The 22,663-nt window shown below is 39.6% G+C and overlaps 1 protein-coding gene and 1 pseudogene across 2 annotated transcripts in view; both read left to right on the forward strand.

Moving 5' to 3' along the window:
• The window catches only part of LOC100948035, a 70,489-nt pseudogene extending 58,175 nt beyond the window's left edge, over window positions 1–12,314 (forward strand).
• Window positions 12,315–13,446: 1,132 nt separating this feature from the next.
• CSMD3 (CUB and Sushi multiple domains 3) overlaps window positions 13,447–22,663 on the forward strand; it is a 1,080,374-nt gene continuing 1,071,157 nt past the window's right edge. For both annotated transcript variants that reach the window (XM_003782396.2, XM_003782397.2), the window contains exon 1: window positions 13,447–13,624. In XM_003782396.2, the coding sequence (XP_003782444.1) occupies window positions 13,447–13,624 (178 nt within the window). The remainder of the gene's footprint in view (window positions 13,625–22,663) is intronic.

Genomic DNA, 22,663 nt, shown 5'->3' on the forward strand with positions numbered 1-22,663 from the left:
AAAAAAAAAAAAAAAAAAAAAAAAGGAAATATGACTAACAAGGTAACTTCTGCAAACAACTTTAAGTTATATACATTGCTCAGTTCTTTCAAAAGATTAGATAAATCATTTGTACTTTTTTCTACCTAAGAAGGTTTGCAAAACATCTACCTGCTGCTTTTTTCTTTTAAGGAATATATGTCAGATCCAAAGAGTGGGTTTTTAACTCTACGGCAAGCATCATTACACAAAAGAGAGGAAGAAGAAGATGAAGTGATGAAGAAGTAGCAGGTAAACTTCTATGTTAGCATAAGTTCATCCAGCAGATTTTGTGAGTGGAATACAGTGATTTGAAAGCATTGTAATGTTGCTTTGAAACCCACACTTTGAACAGAAATGGTGCTGTAACCGGGTTTCATGGCACGCTCTAAACTGCTGTTTCTTCTTAAGGAATAAACTACATTTATCTGCACAGGTGTTGAAAATCCTGTTAAACCCTTGTCAAAGCTTTCTTTGTTTTACATTAAACACATTTATGATGAACAAATAAATTAAAAAATTTAAAAAATAACATTAACAACAGTCTTGCAATTCAACTAAAGCAAAATCATGATCTGCCAGAAAATAGTAACACTGTCATAACATCTCACCCTAATGTTCAACAGAATAACCAGTAGGCATCTCACCGCCCTACAAATAAGGACTTCAACATGGCTCCTATTGTATGAGAAAACTTGCTATATTTGCCAACACAGTTTCTTTTCATATCTTCTGTCTCTTTGAACGTTCTGAATAGAAACTTACACAATGTATTGCCTTTACCAAGCTTCCTCATTTTTTTTTTCTTTTCCCAGCACTTCTAATATATCTTATCCATGCCAGATCAGATACATGTCAGACGATGGGTCTGTTTCCACATGGATCCGTTTTCCAGGAAAGATATGATGCACCTTCTGGTTTACCCAAGCAAACTTCCGATGTAATGGGCTATGTCAGACTAAAGCAAAAGCCAGCTGTTCACCTCTGTATAGAGTAGCAAGTGAAGAGAACTCACCAGCAGGCGTTCTGTCAATACTAAACTAAATTTAGGTACAAGTAGCCCAAGGAGCTGCCTTGGCTGCCCTATTTCCATCGATTTAAGGTGTTGAAGACCTTTAATTGATGAGAGTCAAATTACTGGTGAATAATTTCATGATACAATGAGAAAAAAAGTGATATTAATGTGTATGCATGTGTATATTGTAAGATAAAAAATAAATTTTGCCTGCATTTACTAGGAGATCTCTACACACTGTAAAATGAATTCTTTGCAGCCAATTTGACTACAGAGGTAGTGTTTCATTCATTCAATAATTTATCAAATGTCTCATATTACAGAGCACTGTATTAGTATGTGCAATTTTGGAGAAAAAAGACGCCCTGCCTATTAGTACCTCAAATATTAATACAAAGACCAAACAGATAAAAATGACAATCCATTATGATAATTGCTCCAACAGGATTAAGCACAAGCTCCTGCAGGAATAAAGGCCATTTTGCTCATGTTAAAAATAATACAAAATAAGTTCTGCAAAATGAAAAAAAAAATTACCTGAATTTAGCTTTGAAGACTATTCCGGAGTTTTCCAGGCAAAGTGAAAGAAGAAATGAAGGGAGACGGAGAAAGGAAGCAGCAGTATCTGGTAGCAATACACAAGTTTTTCAAATATATTTTGAGGGAAGTATAAAGACAGTGGAGAATTTAAAGGAGTAGGGTAATTAGACAGATCATCCCCAGAGGGCACATTGAATTTACCTGGAGATGTAAAGTGTTGAGGGTAAGAACAAAGTAGGGGATCTGAGTTTCATAGAAAGAAAATGATTTGGGAGATGTCAAGAAAACAGAAGAAGGAGATGAGGAAAAGAGAAAAATGAAAGCTGCAGTTTCTGGCTTTGGCCCTTGGATAGAAAATGATGACACAAAAGTTCTAGACGTTAACCACTAAATAATGAGGGAAATCAATTAAGGAAAAAGTTAGTAAACATAAGGAGAAATATTTGAAATATTATTTTTATCACAATACTAATTTTAAGACGCTATTATAAATGGCTGCTCAAAACTGACCTTGATTTTAGTTCAGAGACCAGTCCGGTCCTCAGTACAGCTTGGAAGACACTTAGCTAATGTTATTAAACCAGAGTCTACTAAGCTGTGACACCCTGAGAAGTAGAAATGCATCCATTAAACAATAGTAAGACCCCAATGGGTCTTCCTCATCCTCCATAAATGAATCATGAATAAGACAAAACCAAAAGCTGTTTAAGAGATAACAAGAATTAAAGAATTTGCAGCAGATGGTACCAGCTGTGCACATTTAATTCCAGCTCAAACAATCTGCCAAACAGTTAGACAGAACTGCTTCTGCATGTGAAATTGAAGCGTCTCAGAGCCAAGGAAGAAATCTGAGAGTAGTCTTTCTGGCATTAGTTATCAAACCTTTTATTATAATTAATGTTAGTGGACACAAACCTTCTTTCCTTTCACTGCTTCTTCTGTTCTATCTGGATTCTCTCTCTTGGTCTCTTGCTCTCTCAATCTCTTCTCCCTGTCTCAAAAAAGCAAATACATATACACAGCAAGGTTTGCATCAGTTAAATAAAGAGTAAACCCAAAGAGTTAATTTGTTAAAATGCAGTATACTAGCCTTCAACAGATAGACATTGAGTAAGCATAGGTAGTATTAAAAGAGTTTATTTTGGATATTTTGAAGGTAAATTTTTAAATGAACTCTAAGATATTCCATTTATTTATAAAGACATTAACTGTAAACAACAATGGAAAGTAGTATAAATGTTACAAACTAATATATAGACTTTTTAAAAGGTACACTTAAAATTCATTGGAATAGACAACTACAACAAACTTGGAAAAATCGGACTTGAATTCAGAGTTGAGGTGGGTTTGGACAGGCCTACAGAAGATAATCAAGTATTGGAGGTCAAAGAAGCGATACTCAACTAAAGCTCGAATGGAGAGACACGTACTCAGGGTTGCCTTTATCAGAATAGACTCATGAGATGAAGGAAAAACCCAGTAAGGACCTTAACTCTGAGATTTGAGACCACAAATTTAACCTAAAAAGAAGGATAATCGGCCATGAGGAAGGCAAAGAGAAGAGCCACGATGAAATTATTACACTCAGCGCATTACAGAATGAAGCAGAAATGGCAGGTAAGGCTGAAGACAGTCGAAGGTGGCAGGAAGTCCTTGCAATCAGCAGCACCTGTGTGAGATCCCTACTCCCTGGGGCCAGGCCATGGAGTCAGACAGACACCAGGGAGGGGACGCAGTGAAGTGTAACACAGAGAAGACTCTTTCAGAAGTTGCTGTTTGACTCTAAGCAGACTTAAGAACAAATGAGGTATAGAAATAAGGTTTTGACTCTGACAAGCTGGGAAAATAAGGGCAGTGATTATAGAGTTTGATGAGAAGAACTAAATTGAGGGAGGCAGATGTAACTGGATGAAAATGAATGCAATTTTAGCTATGCTGAGTTTGAGACATAAGGAAGGCAACAAAGTGGACACAGCTGAGGCTCAGACTGGGGCTTGGCTGTGCTAGACCAGACACAGATTATGTAAAACTCTTCCTAGAAAAGGTGATACAGTAAGAATACATATAAGTCTTGATATAAAAAGAATATAAATGAAAATGTATGGAGACCTCAAAATGTTCCTGTGAAGAATGCTTCTATTTAGGGTAGGAATAGAAAACAGACTTCAAGGGGGAGGGGAGAGTCTACATCAGACATTAAATTTAAAGCTTATAGCCACATTCATAAAATCAGGGTCTTTGGCAGTCTCAGGTACATTTTTGCAGGGCAATCATAACAAACTACCAGAAGCAGGTGCCTTAAAACAACACCAATTTGTTTTCTCACAGATTGAAATCAAGACGTTGAGAGGACTGATTTTGTCTGGAGGTGATGGGGGCAAATCAGTTACATATTTCTCTCTTAGTTTCTATTGATTGCCAACAATGTTCCGCATTCCTTGGCTTGCAGACTCACCCCTTCAATTTCTGCTTCCTTTTTCACATCAGCTTTTCTTCTGTGGTTTCCTCTTTCACATGGCCTGTTTTCTGTGTCTTTCTTATATCAGGATACTGGATGTATCTTAAATCCAGAATGATTGAATCTCAACATCCTTACCATAGTTACATCTGCAGAGACTTTTTTCTTTCTTTCTTTCTTTTTTTTTTTCTTTTTTGAAGAGGTTCAGGCCAGGTTTAATGAAAGGGGCAGAGACTCTTCTGGGCAGGGCAAAGATGGAGTCTGCCTGCAAGACTTTTTAAAAAAATTTATTAGTAATCAACAAATACTAATTGTATCTATTTGTGATAAACAAGGTGATATTTTGATACATGCAGACACAGCAGAATGATGAGGTCAGGGTAATCATCATCACCTCATATACCTGATACCTTTTAAAAATAAAGTCATGCTCACAACTTCCAGGGTTTAGAAATATCTTTTTGGAAGACTCACTAGATCTAAAATATCTTTTAGAAGATACACCCTTTTCTTTAAGCCACTAGAAATAAAATGAAAATGACATAAAGTCATAAGATTATAAGGTAACTGATACTCTCATATCATTTCAAACCATTAATAAAAACTGTGTGAGGTGAACGGTTATTTCCATTTTACAGATAAAAAAATTAAGGCTCAGGAAAAGCATGTAAGTATTATAAGGTATGTCTATTGTCATACTTTTCTAAAAGGTGACTAATTTATTGTCCTAAAGGCATTTCATTCAATATCTTTTTAGTTTTAAGTGTTTTAGTATAACTGTATGCTGATCCAAACCCAGAAAGACATTTATTTTATCGTATCTCCTGTGGAAAAGATGACTTTTGTTTATACAATACTTTGTCCTCATTCTCTTGTCACCACTGAGGGTGTAAGTTCCCTAACCAAGAAAGGAATATTTTGTTTGCTGCTTGGCGGTTGCTGTTGTTTGCTTTAGTTGTATGTACACTGACTTATTTTTGATTTAGAAAAAAGATTTAAAAAATGAGAAGGTTAACGATCAAGATTCTTTTTTATCTTAGAAATGAAAATAGTGAAACTGAGTGATTTCACATTGCAGTTGCTAGATAGCTTAACCTCCTAAGAGAGGCTGTGGTGTTATAGCTATATAAAAATCTTACCTGGTGTACTAAATAAATATTTGGTTCATTCCAACCTACACCAGATATATGAAATTTCCCAAAATTCAGATTGATGTTCATGTACACATACCAGATAAATAAATTCAGGATGAATTTGTATATATAGCATGTGTTCCTCATATCACTGTCAATACTCAGAGGAAAATATTCTGAATCAAACTGCTGATTTCTAAGAATTATTTTCCATAAATAAGTATGTTTATAATAAAATTCCTGATGACGTCAATCAACCTGAAGGGTTAAACTGATCCTTTTTGTAGACTGCTGCATACAAAACACCAAACAACAAATTGATTTGCTCATTCAGTGAAAAAATCCATTGATTCTTTAAAAGTATGTGCTGGAGGTTTATAGGTTTATGTGAGTTGACCAATCATTGTAGTCTGTACTAAAAAAAGTAGGGAATACAGGAGAAGACTCTCATTGTCTCCAAATTCTTACTACTCTGTGGCTGATTTTACCTTTTTAGCCATATCTCCATGTCTTTTTATTTTTTTAATTTAATATTTTTCTTTTTTTATTTCAAATTAACATGAAGGCACACATTTTAAGTTACACTATTTTGAATTCTAAGGTAAAGTGCAGGTTATAGTTGAGTCCTTCATCCAAAGGTGTGCTGAACACCCTCACTTCATGCACACTAAGTGAGATCCCACCGATCAACCTCCCTCCTTCACCTCCTCTCCCCCTCCTCTCCTCTCCCCCTTGCTAGACTCCATTTGTGTTTTATCTTTTATGTGAGTGTGTAGTTGTTTATATACTGGTTTTATATTAGTATTGAGTACATTGGCTATCTTATTCTTTTTTTTTTCTGGTGGTTGCACAACAATTTTTTTTTATTAAATCATAGCTGTGTACATTAATACTGTCATGGGGTACAGTATGCTGTTTGTATACACAATTTCAAATATTTTCATCAAACTGGTTAACATAGTCTTCCTGTCATTTTCTTAGTTTTTGTGTTAAAACATTTATATTCAACGTTTAGAAATATTCACATGTACCTTTCATGTCTTTTTAAAAGTGTAACAGCCTAATTGACTAAATCTTAAATATGCACATGGCTTTCCCAACTTTATTCATAAAGTAAAGCACGCCCAACTAAGAGTTTTCCTGGTAAGCATCCCGTATGATTCTAGAATGGCTCAAATGTTATTATCTTCCCTGAAGTTTTTCCCAATTCCTCAGCTAACAATAATCTCTCATCATCTTGGTATTTTACAAGTATCTTCCTTAAAATGGTTATACATAGTACTATGATGACACTCACTATAGTACTGGTAACTCGAGAATGTGTTCTATCTCTTCCACCACAGTGTGAACTCCTTGAAGATACAGTAATATGTGATACCTGTTCTTGTTTCCTTGCAATAGGGGCTTAAATAAGTGAAAGAACACATAGATAAAAATGATACTTGCTACACCAAGAGTAAAGATGAAATTGATGACTGTCCAATGGGACAGATATTTGTACTTACAAAGGAATAATGTGTAGTCAAACCAAAATCAGCTGCATTGATTTTCTTTCTTCTCGTGGCCAAAGTGACCATTCTTAGTGAAAGTTACTTTAATCTTCATAGATGAAAAAAAGATTCTATTTTGTTTGGTTTCCTTCACTCTTATTCTAGGAAATAGTTCAACATTCATTAATTTTTTTTTTTTTTTTTTTAAGTTTTGGCTGGAGCCAGGTTCAAACCCACCACCCTCGGTATATGGGGCCAGCACCTAACTCATTGAACCACAGGCACCACCCACAACATTCATTAATTTTAAGATAAATTTAAAAAAATGAAATAATAGAGTTGCTAGTGATTATCTGAGATATGGAAAATTAAATTATAGTGTAATAAATACTTGTAGTCTTTATATGGTTTGAATAGTGGTATACATACAAACATATATGATTTCTGGTCTTAAAATTTCTAAAGCATCCAGAAATTATACTTTCAGTGGTTTCTCTCATTGAATAATGCATAAACATTTAGGAAAACCAATCTCAAAATTAATAGTTTTCATACAAAAAAGAATCAATGAATTCTGCTTTCTCACCAGCAAAATAGTTCCCTGTCACATGGAAAAAATTCCAAGGACAGGCGAAATATCCTTGCCTTTTATCTATAGGCTGTGTTTAGCTATGTTGGAGCTTCTGAATTATGATCAAATATAATTTAAAAAAATGCTCACACCCTTGTGGAATTGAATTTTAATAATTAAAATGATTTACCACATATGTTTATATTTCTCAGTTAATAATATTTCAAAAACTGAATTGTATAAATAACCAAATTATAAAAAAGGTCTTTCACATGCTACCTAATTTATGATAGACTAAACTATAACAAAATTAAATGTATGAATGGTTTATTATCTTGGGAATATCACAAAATATGTGTTTATCACAAGTAATTATAATCAATTTTAAGGATCAGCAGAGATCATGGGGTTGATAAGTTCAGAGAACTAAATGTCTTTAAAATAATAAGAGACTAAATGGCAGCCAATTTATAAAATTAAATACATACTACATTTTCATAGTAATTTTGATAGATTACATATATTATAATGTCAGCATTTTTGATTTCTCTAAATATTTATATATTTCCAAATGCATTTGAAACTGACATTACATACTGTATGGTGTAGTAGAGTTAAAGAGCTATCATCCTGGGTCTTGAGGTTTATTCACACAATGTCAGCAAAATAACTTTGTACTTTTTGTTTTCATTTTTGCTTGTTTGTTTGCTTGCTCTGACACCTGGGCTAGAGTGCCATGACATCAGCCTAACTCAGAACAACCTCAAACTCCTAGGTGCAAGTGTGTCTCCTGCCTCAGCCTCCTGAGTAGCTGGGACCACAGGCGATGCACAATGCCTGCTAATTTTTTTTTTTTTTTTTAATTTGAGTAGAGACCAGGTCTTGAACTCTGGGGCTCAGGGAATCTTCCAGCCTTGGCCTCCCAGAATGCTAAGATTACAAGCATGAGGCACTGTGCCTGGCCTAACAATTTTGTTATTGAGGAAACACTGAGATCTGGATTATCCTGATTCTTTAGCCAAGCTACTGTTTGAATAACTTTTTGTTTTTATTATTCCAGGCAAAGAGAAGTTAAGTGATACTGGCTCTAGGTGAGCAAGAGAGCGACACACACTCAAGACAAAGAGGTCTTCAAAGAAATTCTCTATTCTTATCTCTTCCTTTCAAGACAGTCACTGAAATCCCTCCCTCTCCTCCCCACACACTCTTCACCATGGCTCCCTGCTTTCACGAAACAAAGCTCATATATAGTTTATATCGAACTATGCATATATTAAATATTAAATTGTCTGAGCAGGCAGCAATTAAAAATATTTAAGTGTAAATGAACCAAACTGTTAGATTTCTGCTCATGTCAGAAATAAGTGTTTTTGTCATCAAAGTATGTTCTTTTGTATTCACAGAGCAATAGAAACTATCTTAGGCTTCTCCATGTCCTTGCTGTTTAAATTACTGTATTACGACTCTTATGTGGCATGGAAACTTCTATCTCTGACTTGCTACATGTGTCAAAGCTTGAAAAGACTGAAGTGCTTCTTAAACCTCAGTATTACTGAAACTGTAAGAGGAGTCAAGACATGAGAGGAATGAAGTCCAAGGAAGGGATGTGCAGTTAGTGACTCTTCCAAGAATCTGGTCTCCACCTCTCAACTACGTTTCCAGACTAACAGCAGGAAGAACAGGGACTTTTATCTGCCTGATCATTTATCTTCTTAAATATGAATTTTTAAAGAAAAGTTATTTTATCATGAATATTAAGTCTCATATCTTTCTTTTCCAACAACCAAACAGGAACTGTTAAAAATCAGATAAGTGCATAGATTCAGATTTGAATTCCCTCATTTTTCTGTATGCCACATATAAATGCAAGTGTTTTATGTCCCAGTAGTTAGAGAGATCAGCCATGACTGATCTGAGAATGGACAGTTATAGAAAAATGAGTTCTGTGGGCCCTACTCTCCTGGCAGTGAATTCTCTTTATACAGAAACACTGCAGACAACAAGGAAATGGTTGCTTGGTTATTTGTACATCACTAACATTTTTATCTTATTTTAGTTCTCAACCCCCAAAAATCCACAGGTTTCAATTGGAACCTTTTATTAAAAAATATATATCTATAGTCATTCGACATTCAGGACAGAGTCAAGAAATAATCTTCCAGTAAACTTGTATATTTATATGTAAATTAATAAAAGTACTTTCTAAGTGTATAATTCTTGTCACAAATATTGCCCAATGTGTCCTAAAAGTCACTCCTGATGTTGCCAGGCATAAGAAAAATAGGAAATTGTAGCTAACAAAATATTCATTACAAAATTTGGCAAGGTCTACAGAATATCCATTACAAAATTTGACGAGGTGGGCAACATGTAGAGAATATTTTCTAAATATTTTCTCTGTAAAATTTTGTAAACCTTTGAATATTTTGTAAATAAGGTACATTTAGCTACAATTTCCCTATAGATGGCAACTCTAGGGGAGTCTTTGAGGACACCCTGAATATACTTTTTTCGCTACTTAAAAATCGCTCCCTTCACAACTTTTTATATTCTTATCTAGATGTACTCTTTGTGTTTTGATGATTTTATGCATTTCTCTTTGGTATTGCTCCTACGGTGCTAAACCAGAGTAGATAAATGTTGAAAGGCTTGTTTATTGTTGAACAATTTTGGAAGAAGGGGTGATTTTCTCTCTTTTAGCCCAAATTTCGCCCTGTTTAAGATCCAATTATATTCCTTATAATTCAGGAAGAGCTGAAGAGGAGTAACAACCCAGTGCTTTCAGTTTAGATCTAACCTGTTTTTAAAAGCCTTTAATGGTCCTTGATGACTATGATTGTCTTCAGTATCCTTGGAAAGCCGCTGTTTTCCCTGACCTGCATATGAGAACATCAATAGTAGGATGTGAGGTTTTTCTCTGTACATCCACACATACGTTTTAAAATTTGATCACTTATAAATGATAAACTTTTGCTTTTCTATATTTACATAACAAATGCTCTGCTAAAATTATTTTATTAATAGACCAGTTTAAAATAAACATCTTTGAGAGGTAGCATAGGGTACAGTACAGTTCGGTAGGCAACTATATTAACTCAGAAAGCAGAAACCATAGGTTCATAATTCCATAAGTGGGCAAGGCAAGATAGTTAACTTCTTTACATGTCAATTTTTCTTCTATATAACTGGGATAACTGCAGTGCTTGTCTCAGAAGTTGTGGTGAGGCCTGAATGAGACGTGCACCTAGAACAAAGCCTGCCTAGAATACAGTAAGCGCTTAATGTTTGCTATAATTTTAGCTTTTTCTATATTCTCTTTCCAATAGTCTTACACAAATCTATTGAACAATTGTTTTGCTTTCCTACTAATCAGTTATCACAGGTAATCTCATTCTCCCAAGCAAAGGTACTGTTTTTCCTTCTGGAAGAACTACAGGCTTTCTCATTGTGATTTTGGCTGATACTTTTATACCTCTGGAAATGTTTCCTTGAAGAGAAGAGACTGTTTACAGTGAAGACTGGTATGATCTAGCGCTAACTGCGTTGAAGTAAAGGCCAATTCTCCTGATGGCAACACTGGATAAACCGCTTCATTTTCTCATGTCTTAACTTTTTCTGTCTGTACAATAGGCTTTCCCATCTTATCTCAGAATCGGGAAGATAGAGATGAAAAACAGCTTGCGATTTAATGTGAACTATAGAAACTAGAGACTATATTGTATGATTTGATGTTTTATGAGTTACCAGATAAATGTTGTAACAACCTCACATTGAAATGATTGGCAGGATTCATTTAGAGAAAGATAATTGGATTAGAGGATTAGTAGTGAGTTTGAAAATAATTGTCACAAATTGGTATCTCAGTAATCTTCATTGTGGTCCCCAAAATTTATTTGAAGAGACATGACTTTTGAGAAATGAAGTTTTTTTTTTGTTTTTTTTTTTTTTTTGGCTTGAAGTCTTCCTGTCTGGAAATACAGTCATGTGTTCAAATAGATTACAAAAAACCAAAATTTTGTTTCTTTTGTAACTTCAGTGGAGGCAACTGACCCCTGCACTCTTGGTATGGGGGGGCTTTACTGAGAGTCCTCATTAAGTCCAAGGACCTGTTTGCATCGACTTGTCTAACAGTCGAGCAAAAACAGACGCAGCAGCAACACACGCTGATATCTTGACTGAAATCAATGCCACAGCCACTGCCAAAGTGGCTGAGCAGGCTAATGACGTTTTCAGTGTTGATCCTCCCAATGGCGGTCTAGTCCCGACCTTGTAGCCCATTCCTCTCCGAAATCTGCATATGCAGACGATAAAAGTGATCACTGATGGGCGGGAACAATGTTCAGTTCTTAAGGAGCCTCTGCATTTAATGAGGTCAGTTGGGCGTCTACAGTTTTTGCTTTTTGCTACAGCTTCCTACCCAGAAAAGAAAGCCCTCTCTAACACGCACACGCATGCAAACGCATATGTACCGCAAAAACACACTTGGGAAAGCACCCAGGCAAAGGAAATCACACCTTCCATCTCTCACTTTGAGCCCCTCATCCATGCGCGTGCGCGTGCACACACACACACGCACACACACACACACACGCTGGAAGAATCACAGACCCACACACAATGCAACCTACCCAGAGAACTCAGTTCTCAGTATCCTTCCTACGCCTGCAGATTGAACCCATTCGCCACTCAAGCCTACAGACGCTCGCGCTGTGCCCACTTTCCCGAGCAAAACCCACCCCCAACCCAGATGCAACTGCCTTGCTCCATTGAGGTGGCAGGTCCGACGCGAACCCAGGGACAAAAGCTGGCCCCGGTAATTGTGTGGTGTACGGGACAGGACGTGGAAAGCTGTAAACTCAAGTCGCGCATCTCTCCTCACCAAGCCCTCGGGCAGGTAGCTTTAGATATGCAAATGAAGCCACAGGCAGCAGCAATTACCTATTTTAGGACTAGCGCTGCAGCCCTCCCCTCTCCTGAGCTGGGACCACATTCCCACAAAGGTCGGATCACCAATCAGTCTCTGAGTCTAAAGAACTTCTTGGTTGGAACATTTGGGCCAGGACAGGGCTGGCAAATATCAAGAAATTGATGCACAGTAGCACAACGCTCTTGTCTTGGGATGCAGCCCCCCTACAGCATGGGATGAGAGAAACTGTGCCTTTACGTAGCGTGTGTGAACGAGAAGCGGGTGGTTGGAAGATGGCCAGTAGATGGCGCAAGAACCCTTCTCTTGCACTGTCTTAACCCTTGCGTGGTGTAGGGGTCTGCCAGTATATCCAGATGTATAGATATATACATTTTTCGTTTTGAAAGAAACCTCCCATTTACATATTTGGGACCGATCCAGAATTAAGACAAATGGGTCTGTTCTAGATAACTACTACAGATAAAGTAGTTTAACTGCAGTACACACCAATTGAAAGGAGCTTGAGAGGATGAAAGGGAGAACTATTTGAGGAAATGACACTGACTTTCCTCCCCACCCCACCCCACCCCCGCCCAGACCACGGGTGAAATCCATTTAACGAATCATAAAAACCCGATTACGGGTCTACACGTAGGTATTTGAATATGTAAATGCATGTGTGCAAATAAATGATTCTCTGTGATTTTTTTCTTTCAATTAAATCACAGGATAATAAATGCGAGAAGCCTGCCTGAAATATACTGCAACTACAGTAGTAACACATGTTCCATTATAACGACGTGGGCATCCATGGAGTCCGATTCATTATCACCGCGGTTTCCCCAAATGCAACACAGATTCTCCGATTAAAATATTCCTTTAACATGCTTCTGCATTCGCAGGCTGCAATGGAGAGCTCACTAACAGAATATTTCTTAGGCTGCTTTTACAGGCAGAATTGATCTATTCGGGGGGGGGGAGGAAAAAAAAAACCAAGCCCCTCAATTTCAAATATTGTGGGGAGTTTATCAGAGAGCCGAGCTGGGCTTTAAGAGGCTCACTAGTGGTTTCTGGTGGTTGCTATAACGAGCTAGAATTAGGGTAGATTTTGGCGGAGGGGAAAAACGCACAAGGAAAGACAGAATCCAGAGTAGCGGAGACTTTGTGCCCCCGTTGGAGAGATGGTTGAGTCCTCGTCAAGGTTGCTGTGGTATCCCAGAAACACCATTCACTCCGGGCTGTGACCGCGCACCAACAACAGCAACAACTACACTGCGCTGGGCTGAGGAGCAGGAATCAGGAGCTCGCGAATAATATGAAAGGGACCCTCAAAGGGGAGAGCAGAGCCAAGGGACCCAAACCCCAGGAGCCCGGCACCCGGAGATGCACTAAATGTGGCCGCTTAGACTTCATTTTGATGAAGAAAATGGGGATTAAAAGTGGATTTATGTTTTGGAACCTCGTCTTTTTATTGACGGTGTCTTGTGTGAAAGGTAAGTCTGCTTTGGGGGGGTCCCCTCCGCTTTGGATGGAGGTGGGCTGACTTGCAGCCTGAGAGAGGCTGGCAGCTTACTTTGCAATTTGCACCGATAAAATAATCTTGATAATACTGAAGAAGGAGTTGATTCACAGCTCTTTTTCCCTCCCTCAGATAGGAAATGCATTTTGCTTGCCAGATTTGGCGTTCAATGCGGTGATTGAGCTTGTGCTCAATAAATATTCTTGCAGTATGCTCAAACGAATACGTGAGTTGGTTAGTATAGCCTCTCACTAGTGGATATCCAGGCAGAATTCCTTTGCAAGACTTTTCTTGGTGGGGAGGATTACCTTGATTATTATTTTTTTTTTTTTTTTGTCAAATCAGTGAGGTTGGATGCTGGATGGAATATTTATATTAAAGACACTGGTGTAAAATGCTTTTTAACCCTTTCAGGGAAGAAAGTTACCAATGTGCTAGGAATGTGCTGATTTTAAATGCTTTAGGGTATAGAGGTCTTCCAAGCATTGCCACACCGACGAGAATGTCTGCACGCATATGTGAATTATTTCTACGTGGGCTCCTATGCAATGATAAATGTAGGAGAGCATCCCTAGTTCTTGTGGTAGAGGTTCAGCCAAAAAATGAGGTTTAAAAAGGGTCTGAGATACCACGAAGTGTAAAGACCTGCCTTAGGGGATGAATGAAGGTAGAAGGAAAGTCATTAGCTGAAGACCAAAAAGAAAATCCCAGCAAGTCTCAGGGTTCAGACAGGTAGAGAGAGTGTCACATGCACAGACAAGGGGAGGGGTAGGTAGGATGTCAAATTTATTCCTGAACAGGAAGGCTAGAGACAGTCAGGATCACTGGAAGAAGAGCCGTCCTCAGGGAGAAAATAGATCCACATCTCTTTTCCAGAACTTATCCTGCGCCCTGCTGCCCATTAATTGCCGAAAAGAATACTCCAGAGGTGTTCATGACTCATGCCATCATTTTTGAACAATCACCTCTCCGTGCTCATGGCAGCTCGAATGGACGCGATGGATTGTCGCTTTTAGCGAAGCTAGTTTCAAATCTCGGGTGTCTGTGTGCCTGGGGTTTGGGGGTGGGGTAGGCGGGGGACGGGGTGGGGGCTGTTTTGGCCCAGGCGCGCCACGGCTGTCAACACAAACTGGGCGCTTCTTCCTTTGTAAAGGAGTGCCTCTCTGAACCGCAATCGGCCGCGTCTCTATGAAACACTTTATTGTCCAGCTTGCAGCTGGCTGTCCCCCCACGGAAGGCAGCCCATTTGCATTCAGTAGAAATGATAATTCATGTTTTGGAAGAAGGGAGGTGGAGAGGTTACCTCTCCCTCTACGATGACCAATGCTGGGTGGCATGTCTGGAATTTAAATTTACATCCCTAAATGCCAGGAAGTCGCCCCTGGTCTCTGTGGCGGCAACTGCCTTGTAATCGCAACCTGCTCCTTAAAGCTTGATTTTTCTTTTCTCCCCGAAGCCTCAGCTCAGCTCTGAGCCAAAATGCTTGTCCTTCGCGGTGTAACTGCACCGCCTAATGCACAAATCGCTCCTCAGATTGCTTACAAGGGGTTTTTGTCGCCGGCTCGACGTGTGAGGAGCCGCACATTAATGCCTGCCACTGGGAGTTGGTGGTTAATGGATGGCCCTGGGGCTGCCTGCTAGACGCGCGCTCCGCGTGGGAGAGACGCAGGAAGCCAGCAGCCCTGGCAGAACAACGGAGGGGTGGCTTCTGTCTGAGAAGATGACCAGGGTTTATGTGAGAGTTTTCATGTGATACCTGTTGAGCCCAAACACATTCGAGGGGCAGATGAGGGGGAGGGAAGTCTCCGAAGCGGGGCGAGCATTCCAGCCTGAAGAACGCGGAACCGCGCCTCCTGCAATTACAGCCCCGGCTGCCCCCACGTACCGTATTATCTAAAAGAGACGCGCCTATAAAAAGAACCCGTGTGTTAATTGGCTTTTAAACGGTACTGGCAGCAGGACCCCTGCCCTTTACCCACAGCCCCCTTATTTCGGAATGAGATAATCGGTCTTGATTTTAGCTTTGGGATCATTGGGGAAAAGGAGCAGACTCCTTTGGTTCTGTGCAACGTCAACATTCTAAAACTGTTGAAGCGTTTTTAAATGGTACTAAAGTTCTTCATTGTCACTCGCTGGCGCTTGGAAGGCTTCTCCTTCATTTTACAACTTGAAATCCAGTCCCCCAATTTGAGAAACTTGTATAGCTCGTACGCTTTAGAACTCCTCCCAATATCTGGGTAATGGACATTTTGTTTATTCTTCGTAGTCTCCTTTTCCTCATTTTATTTTCATTTCACCTCAATTGCAAGGCTTTCCTGACACCCAGAATTGTGAACGTCATTGGCCTCATGTCTGTGCCCGCTTTTGTCTTCCCTGCTGTTTCTTCTGGACTCTCAGGTCCAAGGAAAAGCTCAGACTGGGACATCCTTTGAGACGGTTTTCAGGTCTTAAGACAAACGTGAGGGTTTAGCAAGTGCGAGGCGTGCAGTGCTCCTCCCGAACAGAGAGTCCCAGCATCTGCCCACACTTCTCATCCCTCCACATCTCACCTGTGCGCGCTACAGCAATGACAAAGAAGCTCCGTGGGAGGAGACGCCTCAGAGTGGAAGATAAAGTGATCTTTGGTGGCCTGCACCGCTCGGGTGGGTCTGGAAAGAGCCAACCTTTCCTAGACATTTCACGTCCATTGTTACCTCTGGGGGGATAAAAGGCTGTGGAGGGCACCAAATTGGCAAGTGGGACTGGATGGGGGCTGGTTAGACGTGATCCGTGCTGGGGAGAGAGAGGGAAAGGTAGGGAGAGGAGAGAGAGAGAGAGAGAGGGGAAGAGGGAGGGAGAGGAGGAGGGAAGGAGAGAGGAGAGAGAGAGAGAGGAGAGAAATCATTTTAGGTCTCACCCAGATAGAAACTGTGAATCTCCAAGTCGTGCTTAAGTGTCCCGCCCACGTAAGGAGCCACCCGCGGGGTGCTTTCCCACGCTGCTTCGTGGGGGATCCCAGGGGAGCTCACACTCGGTGCAGCGAAGGTACCGACCAGCACAGATGTTGGCAGGCAGCAGGTTGGAGCCCCAGGGCAGCGTCCCTCACCCTATGCCAGATCTGGCTTCCCAAGGATTCTCGCTAGACTACGGATTTAATGAAAGGTCCACGTTTCCTTGGGCTCTGGAATTCCAAGGTGATACCACCCCTCCTATAGCGCTTCCCTGGAAGGGTGGAGATCACTCCCTCAGTGAATTCCCACTGGTAAAGGTCTCAGGGTCCAGTCCACGTGAGGGGACAGCTGCCAGCAGCTCTCATTAGCACCTTTTATTAAAGCCAGGGCGGCCGTGCCACGAAGTCTTAGCCAGGCATGAGTCTACGGGGACAAACACCCTCGCTCCCTGCCCTTACGGCGGCAGTCGCAACCAGACAGCCAGGAGCAGATCAGCGTCTCAGACTGAGAAAGCTTCACACAGGGGGAGGAAGGAATGTGAGTTAATGTCTGTGCAAAACAAGAACAACAGCACATTAAAAACCATCTCGCGCCACCGCCATCATCAAAACCCTTCCTGAGCTACCTCCTGGGAGGTCACCCGTGCATTGGAGTCAGGGCTCCGCGTCCCGTGACCTGTGAGGCAGCTGTTGCCACTTCCTCTCACCTTTCCTTTGGGAACATTTATTAATTTATTCAAGAAGGCCAACCTCCCTGAGATATTCCTGAGAGTGACCCGCTGAGCTCATGGCGTGTGTGTGGCGGGCGTGTGTGTGGTGGGTTTTGCTGGAAGGAAGAATCGTCACCGAGGAGCCTTCAGGAGGCCCGAGGGTGGGTGAGTGTGTTCTAGGAGGGAACGCGTGGCGGGTAACAGTGCGTTAATGTTCTCCGGGTTCCAGATGGCTGGCGGTGCTGCGACCCCTGCGGTCACGCGGTCTGGCAGGAGCGCCCAGATAGCCCCTTCCTCCCAGCAGACTGCAGTGCTGTCTCTAGGACGCACTCACCGAGGCTGGGAAGCTCAGAGGGGGGAAAGACATGGAGTTGTGGTCTCTGTACAATCAATCCTGCTCCTTCCTACCCGTTGGTCGCTGGGGAAAGGCAAGCAGGAGGGTAGAACCGAGATTTCAACTGCTGCAAAAACTTAGTTGGAGTTTTGGGGAAAGGTCAGCATAGAGGAAGTGGTACAGGGTCGTCCGGGTCATGAATGTGGCCCTTTCTCAACTCGGCTGGAGTATTCAGCTAAAGGTCCAAAGAGGCACAAACGGAGATTGTTGCTCATTGCAGAATAATAATGAAATAGGACAACCCAGAAAAGATGGATTCAGGCATAAGGTGGGTTCTCATATCTGTCAACTTGGCGCCTTCAGGGAGGCCTTGCATCACCCAGTTGCTAAGCCAACCAGGGCCCTGACAGGGCTTGACTAGTTCCCAAAGTCTGAGGCTAAACTTTCCGTGGACAATTACTTCTGTAGAAAACATTCTGAAACGTCCTGTGGCAGCACCATGCTTTCTCTCCGGTCTTCTGGATGGGAAGGAGGGGTGCTGCTTCAAGCCCTCTCCTTCCTTGGGAAAGTGTGGGAACAGAATTAATTAAGGAGCAGGTTCCAGTATCTCAAAAACCTGATGCCAGCTCCCTTGACAACTGTCAAGGAGAAAAAGAGTAGAATTACTCTATAAATCAAGTTCTTCAGGAACATAGGCTTAGTTCCAGTAGTTATTACTGTTCATGATATTAATTCATGTTTCTATTTGTGAGGTAGCTGAATCGGTTTTTGGTATATGTGTCTTTTTCCTGAACACAAAATTGCTTCACTATAGCACAGTGAAATAATGCAATGGCATCTGTACATGTTTCTGAATACAGAGAAGTCTATCCTACGTGAGATCTGATAAAAACAAAAAATGGTAAGAGAGGTAGAGCAGTTAATGATGCCTTTACACTCAGGGGAAAACAAACTCTGATGTGAAAATGCTTGAAAAGAAAGGAACGGAACTTCACTTCCCCAGGATCCAGGTAGACTTCTTGTGTTCCAAAAGATGCCTTTCTTCTTCTGATCCATCAGGGGCTCCAGAAACGGCTTCAAGATATTAAACATCTTCAATGACTTTGTCTAGTTTGGGAAGTCACTTTAAAGCATCCAGCTCATTTCCAGTAAGGCACCCATACTTTTCAGCAGCATGACTATTTGAGAAAATATGCCATCTTGTACTTTGAATTCCGAAATTTGAGAAATTGGGAGTAAACCCACAAGATTTCCTCAGAATTAGTGCCCTTGTAAGGCTCTGATTCTCATCAGGAATATCATTTTCCTGAATGTCCCTGGGAAAAACCACTTTGTCGCATATCTTGCAGCTTTCACGGCCTCAATGCTAAGGTCATCGTTTCCTCTTTTAAGGCTCTAGGCCTGTGGCCATCAGATGCTTTCCATGTGATCAGACCCTCTGCTAAGCTATTGCTGGGTGCTGGTTGAGAATTCCTACTTATTCACATTTTCTATATTAGTAATGGCTTGCTTCCTACAACACAATTCGAAATCTCCTCTAATTGTCTATATTAACAATCTTAGCATATACATCACGTAACTTGTAGTGGGATAAAAAGAATATCAGAGGCAATCATGTGGCTTTAGATGTCACAAGATTATTCCATTGGCAGTTTAATATTGTTTTGTAGTGATTTTTAAAGCAACCTCCAACAAGTAGTACCCGTATTGTCTGGAAACTTTTTAGAAATATCGATACAAACTCTCAGGTCTGATCCCTAGCTCAGGTCTATTAAATTGGATAGTCAGGAATTTGGGCGCACACATTGGTGTTTCTAACAAGACATCCAGGTAATACTGATGTATTCTAAAGTTTGAGAACCTCTACAGTAAAGTGACCAGTGAAAGGCTCGGGAGCCACTAAGACCCAAAAGTCTAACAATGGTTCTTTCAGGAATTATACTTGGACTAGCAACTCAACTTCCTTAAGCTTCAGTTTCATTTTCTATAAAAAGATATTGGATTAACAATCTGTTTACAGTGAGATTATGTAAATCACATCTGCAGCCCAGTATGTGGCACTGGTAGCTGTCATCAGTATTATTAAAATAAAACGTGCACACACAAAGCCAATAAGAAATCCCACATGCTTTATCCCTAGAACCACCACCTTAACTTCCCTATAACAGTAAATAAAAAGTGTAGTCTCTTCTCACTAACTATAATTTCTCTTTGGCTACGTTCCCAGGCTATTACACATCTAAGTAACACTCTGAAAGTTCTGCTTATCACCTTTACACATTTGCTTCTGGTGCTGGCTGTATGAATCAGGGGCACACCCACAGCTGACAAGTGTTACCCTTGCTCCTGGGCTGATTTCATCCCTTGAATTCTGATATTGATTTTTTTTTATCTTTTTAAAAGTTATAACAGCGTATATTAGTCTATTACAGCTTCACATCAATTGACTTATATTGATTTCTAAATATTGATTGATTAGTAAACTAGTATGAATTTGTTTATTCATGTTGTCGCAATCATGATATTCACATGTCCTTAAATGTCATCTAGTTTACTGTTCCTATATTATACAACAACGGCCCATGCATAGAAATGGTAAGTGATTAGTACTCAGTGGTGAAGAGCATGAACTAGATCACTGAGCATTCAAGTTCATGTTCACCTCTCCTTCTACTATACCTTATCACGTTTACTACAAATTACCTCAGATGGCACCAACAAAAATAGTCACCAAAGTTTGGTATGTGAGTACCAAATGTCAGTACCACAGAAGAGTATTAGTGATTATATGCTTGTGTATAAAATGAAACATATGGTAAACTACTTATTTGGTATAACACAAAAAAGAGATAACTTTGGAATGAAAATCTTTTCTAAAACTGGTGTGCTATGTACCATAATACATCAAATAACTATATCCTTGGCACAACCTATCCACAATACAAGACTGAATAAAATCAGGGTATTGACTCTTATTCATGTCTCAGAGAGAATTTTGAAGTATAGCACTTAAATTCATATTTTTATTTATTTCTTATGATCTGTACCTAATTTCTTAAAGGATTTGAAATCTATAAAATATGCTCTTGATTTATTTTTTCGTAGTTTTTATTATGTTAAAGTCATATGTGCATGAGATTTATGCATTCTCTGTAGTCTGCATCTTCATCTGCAAATTTGACATGGTGCCACTCAAAACTCTATCATAGGAGGCCAGGACACAGTGGCTTGTTGTAATCCCATTACTTTGGGAGGCCAAGGCAGATAGATCCCTTGAGCCCAGGAGTTGAAGAACAGCTAGGCAAGACAGTGAAACCCCGTATCTACAAAAAAACAAACAAAAAAAAATTAAAAAGTAGGCTGATGTGGTGGGGTTTGCCTATAGTCCCTGCTCACCCAGAAGCTAGGGCAGGTGGCTAACATGAGCCCAGGAGTTTGAGGTTGCTGTAAGTTAGGGTGATACCACTACATTGTATCCCCAATTACTAGAATAAGACCCTATCTCAAAATAAATGAATTAAATAAATAAACCCAATCACAGAAATAATACATTATATAAATATCAAGACTACAAGAAAATCAATAATTTTTCATGGTTATCTTCAGTTATAGTGCTATGTTATATATTTTAAAAACTCCTTAAAATGGAGTAAAATTTGCAAAGATAATGAATTCTACTAAATTTGAGGAGTTGAAATGTTAAAAAGGATTTGAACTATATATAAAGAGCAATGAGTGATTCTCTTAAAAGCTGAGCATATTATGATCAAGATATAATTTATTTCTTTGCCTTATGTTAGCAATTTTAAAGGGATATTTATGATTATATAGTGTTAAGTGATAGTGAGGCTTTTTTAAACTACAACATTTAAAAAAATGTAGTCAGATACCACCTTGAAAGGACATTTTTAAATGGAAATGAACTCTATAGAAACAATTTAATCAATTTTCTTTTGTCTTTTTTAATTTCCTTTTTTTGTAAATTTCAGAGTAATGAGAGGGTACAAACAATTAGGTTATAATGTTTGCATTTGTTAGGTAGAGTCCCTGTTGTAGTTGTGTCCTGCACCCAGGAAGTGTGCCAGAAACCCTTGTGCCCATGAACTTGTAGCACACTACCGATTCTCCCCCTCCTTCCCCCTCCGCCCTTCCCCTTTCCCCCTCCCCCCAGCTTGAATTGAATTGAGATTTTCTTTCGTGTGGGTGTGTATTACATCCTCTACTGGCTTGCTATTAGTATTGAGTACGTTGGATATTTGCTTTGTGTCAACCTGGATGCAGTTGAAACACATTCTTAGGAAAGTATCACAAGAATGAAATAACAAATATCCAATGATTTATTAAATTTTAAATAACTTTGAAAAAGCAAGGGCTCCTGCTATTGTTTCTCACTATAAAACAAATTCATCTGGCTAGACTCCAGAATTCTCAAAAGGAGGTGGCATGGCAGGGATACAAGACATCGTTATGTTTCAGGGAAATGGTACCAGGATAAAATTGTTTTTGTGTGTCCAACTCTATGCTAAGTCTTTTAAATAAAGTGCCCTTTACATCTCAAGCGGTAGTTTCCTCTCTCGTCTTACTATCTTTAATTGCTAGCAAGCACTGAGATTTGTACTCTCTAGCATGCCTAGTCACTTCATCTCTGTGGTCTGTCTCCCGGTTATGCAAAGATGCACAGTTTCACCTAACCTTCAATGAAATCAAGTAGACTTTGTGGATGGAGCCTGGATATGTATATTATGAGCTAGCTATTATTTCCTGTGTGCAGATTGTTACTTCCATTGACAGGTAATTCATATTTTTCCTGAATCTGGAGGAGCTGTTTTCTAGGATTAGTGGTTAAGTGAAATCTGAAATAATAATCGACTCACACATGGATACTTGTCAAAATGGAAAAAAAATTGAAATGACTAAGTTATGAATTAAGCTTCTTCATCTTTAAGAAAAAAACTTGAGCCCTTGAGAATTTAATTTAGAAGGAAGCTGATGATCAACAGTCATGTAGATATATATATTATATATGTATGATATATACAT

Source organism: Otolemur garnettii, unplaced genomic scaffold (assembly GCF_000181295.1).
Source record: "Otolemur garnettii isolate 467f Iridium unplaced genomic scaffold, OtoGar3 scaffold00004, whole genome shotgun sequence".
NCBI lineage: Eukaryota > Metazoa > Chordata > Mammalia > Primates > Galagidae > Otolemur > Otolemur garnettii.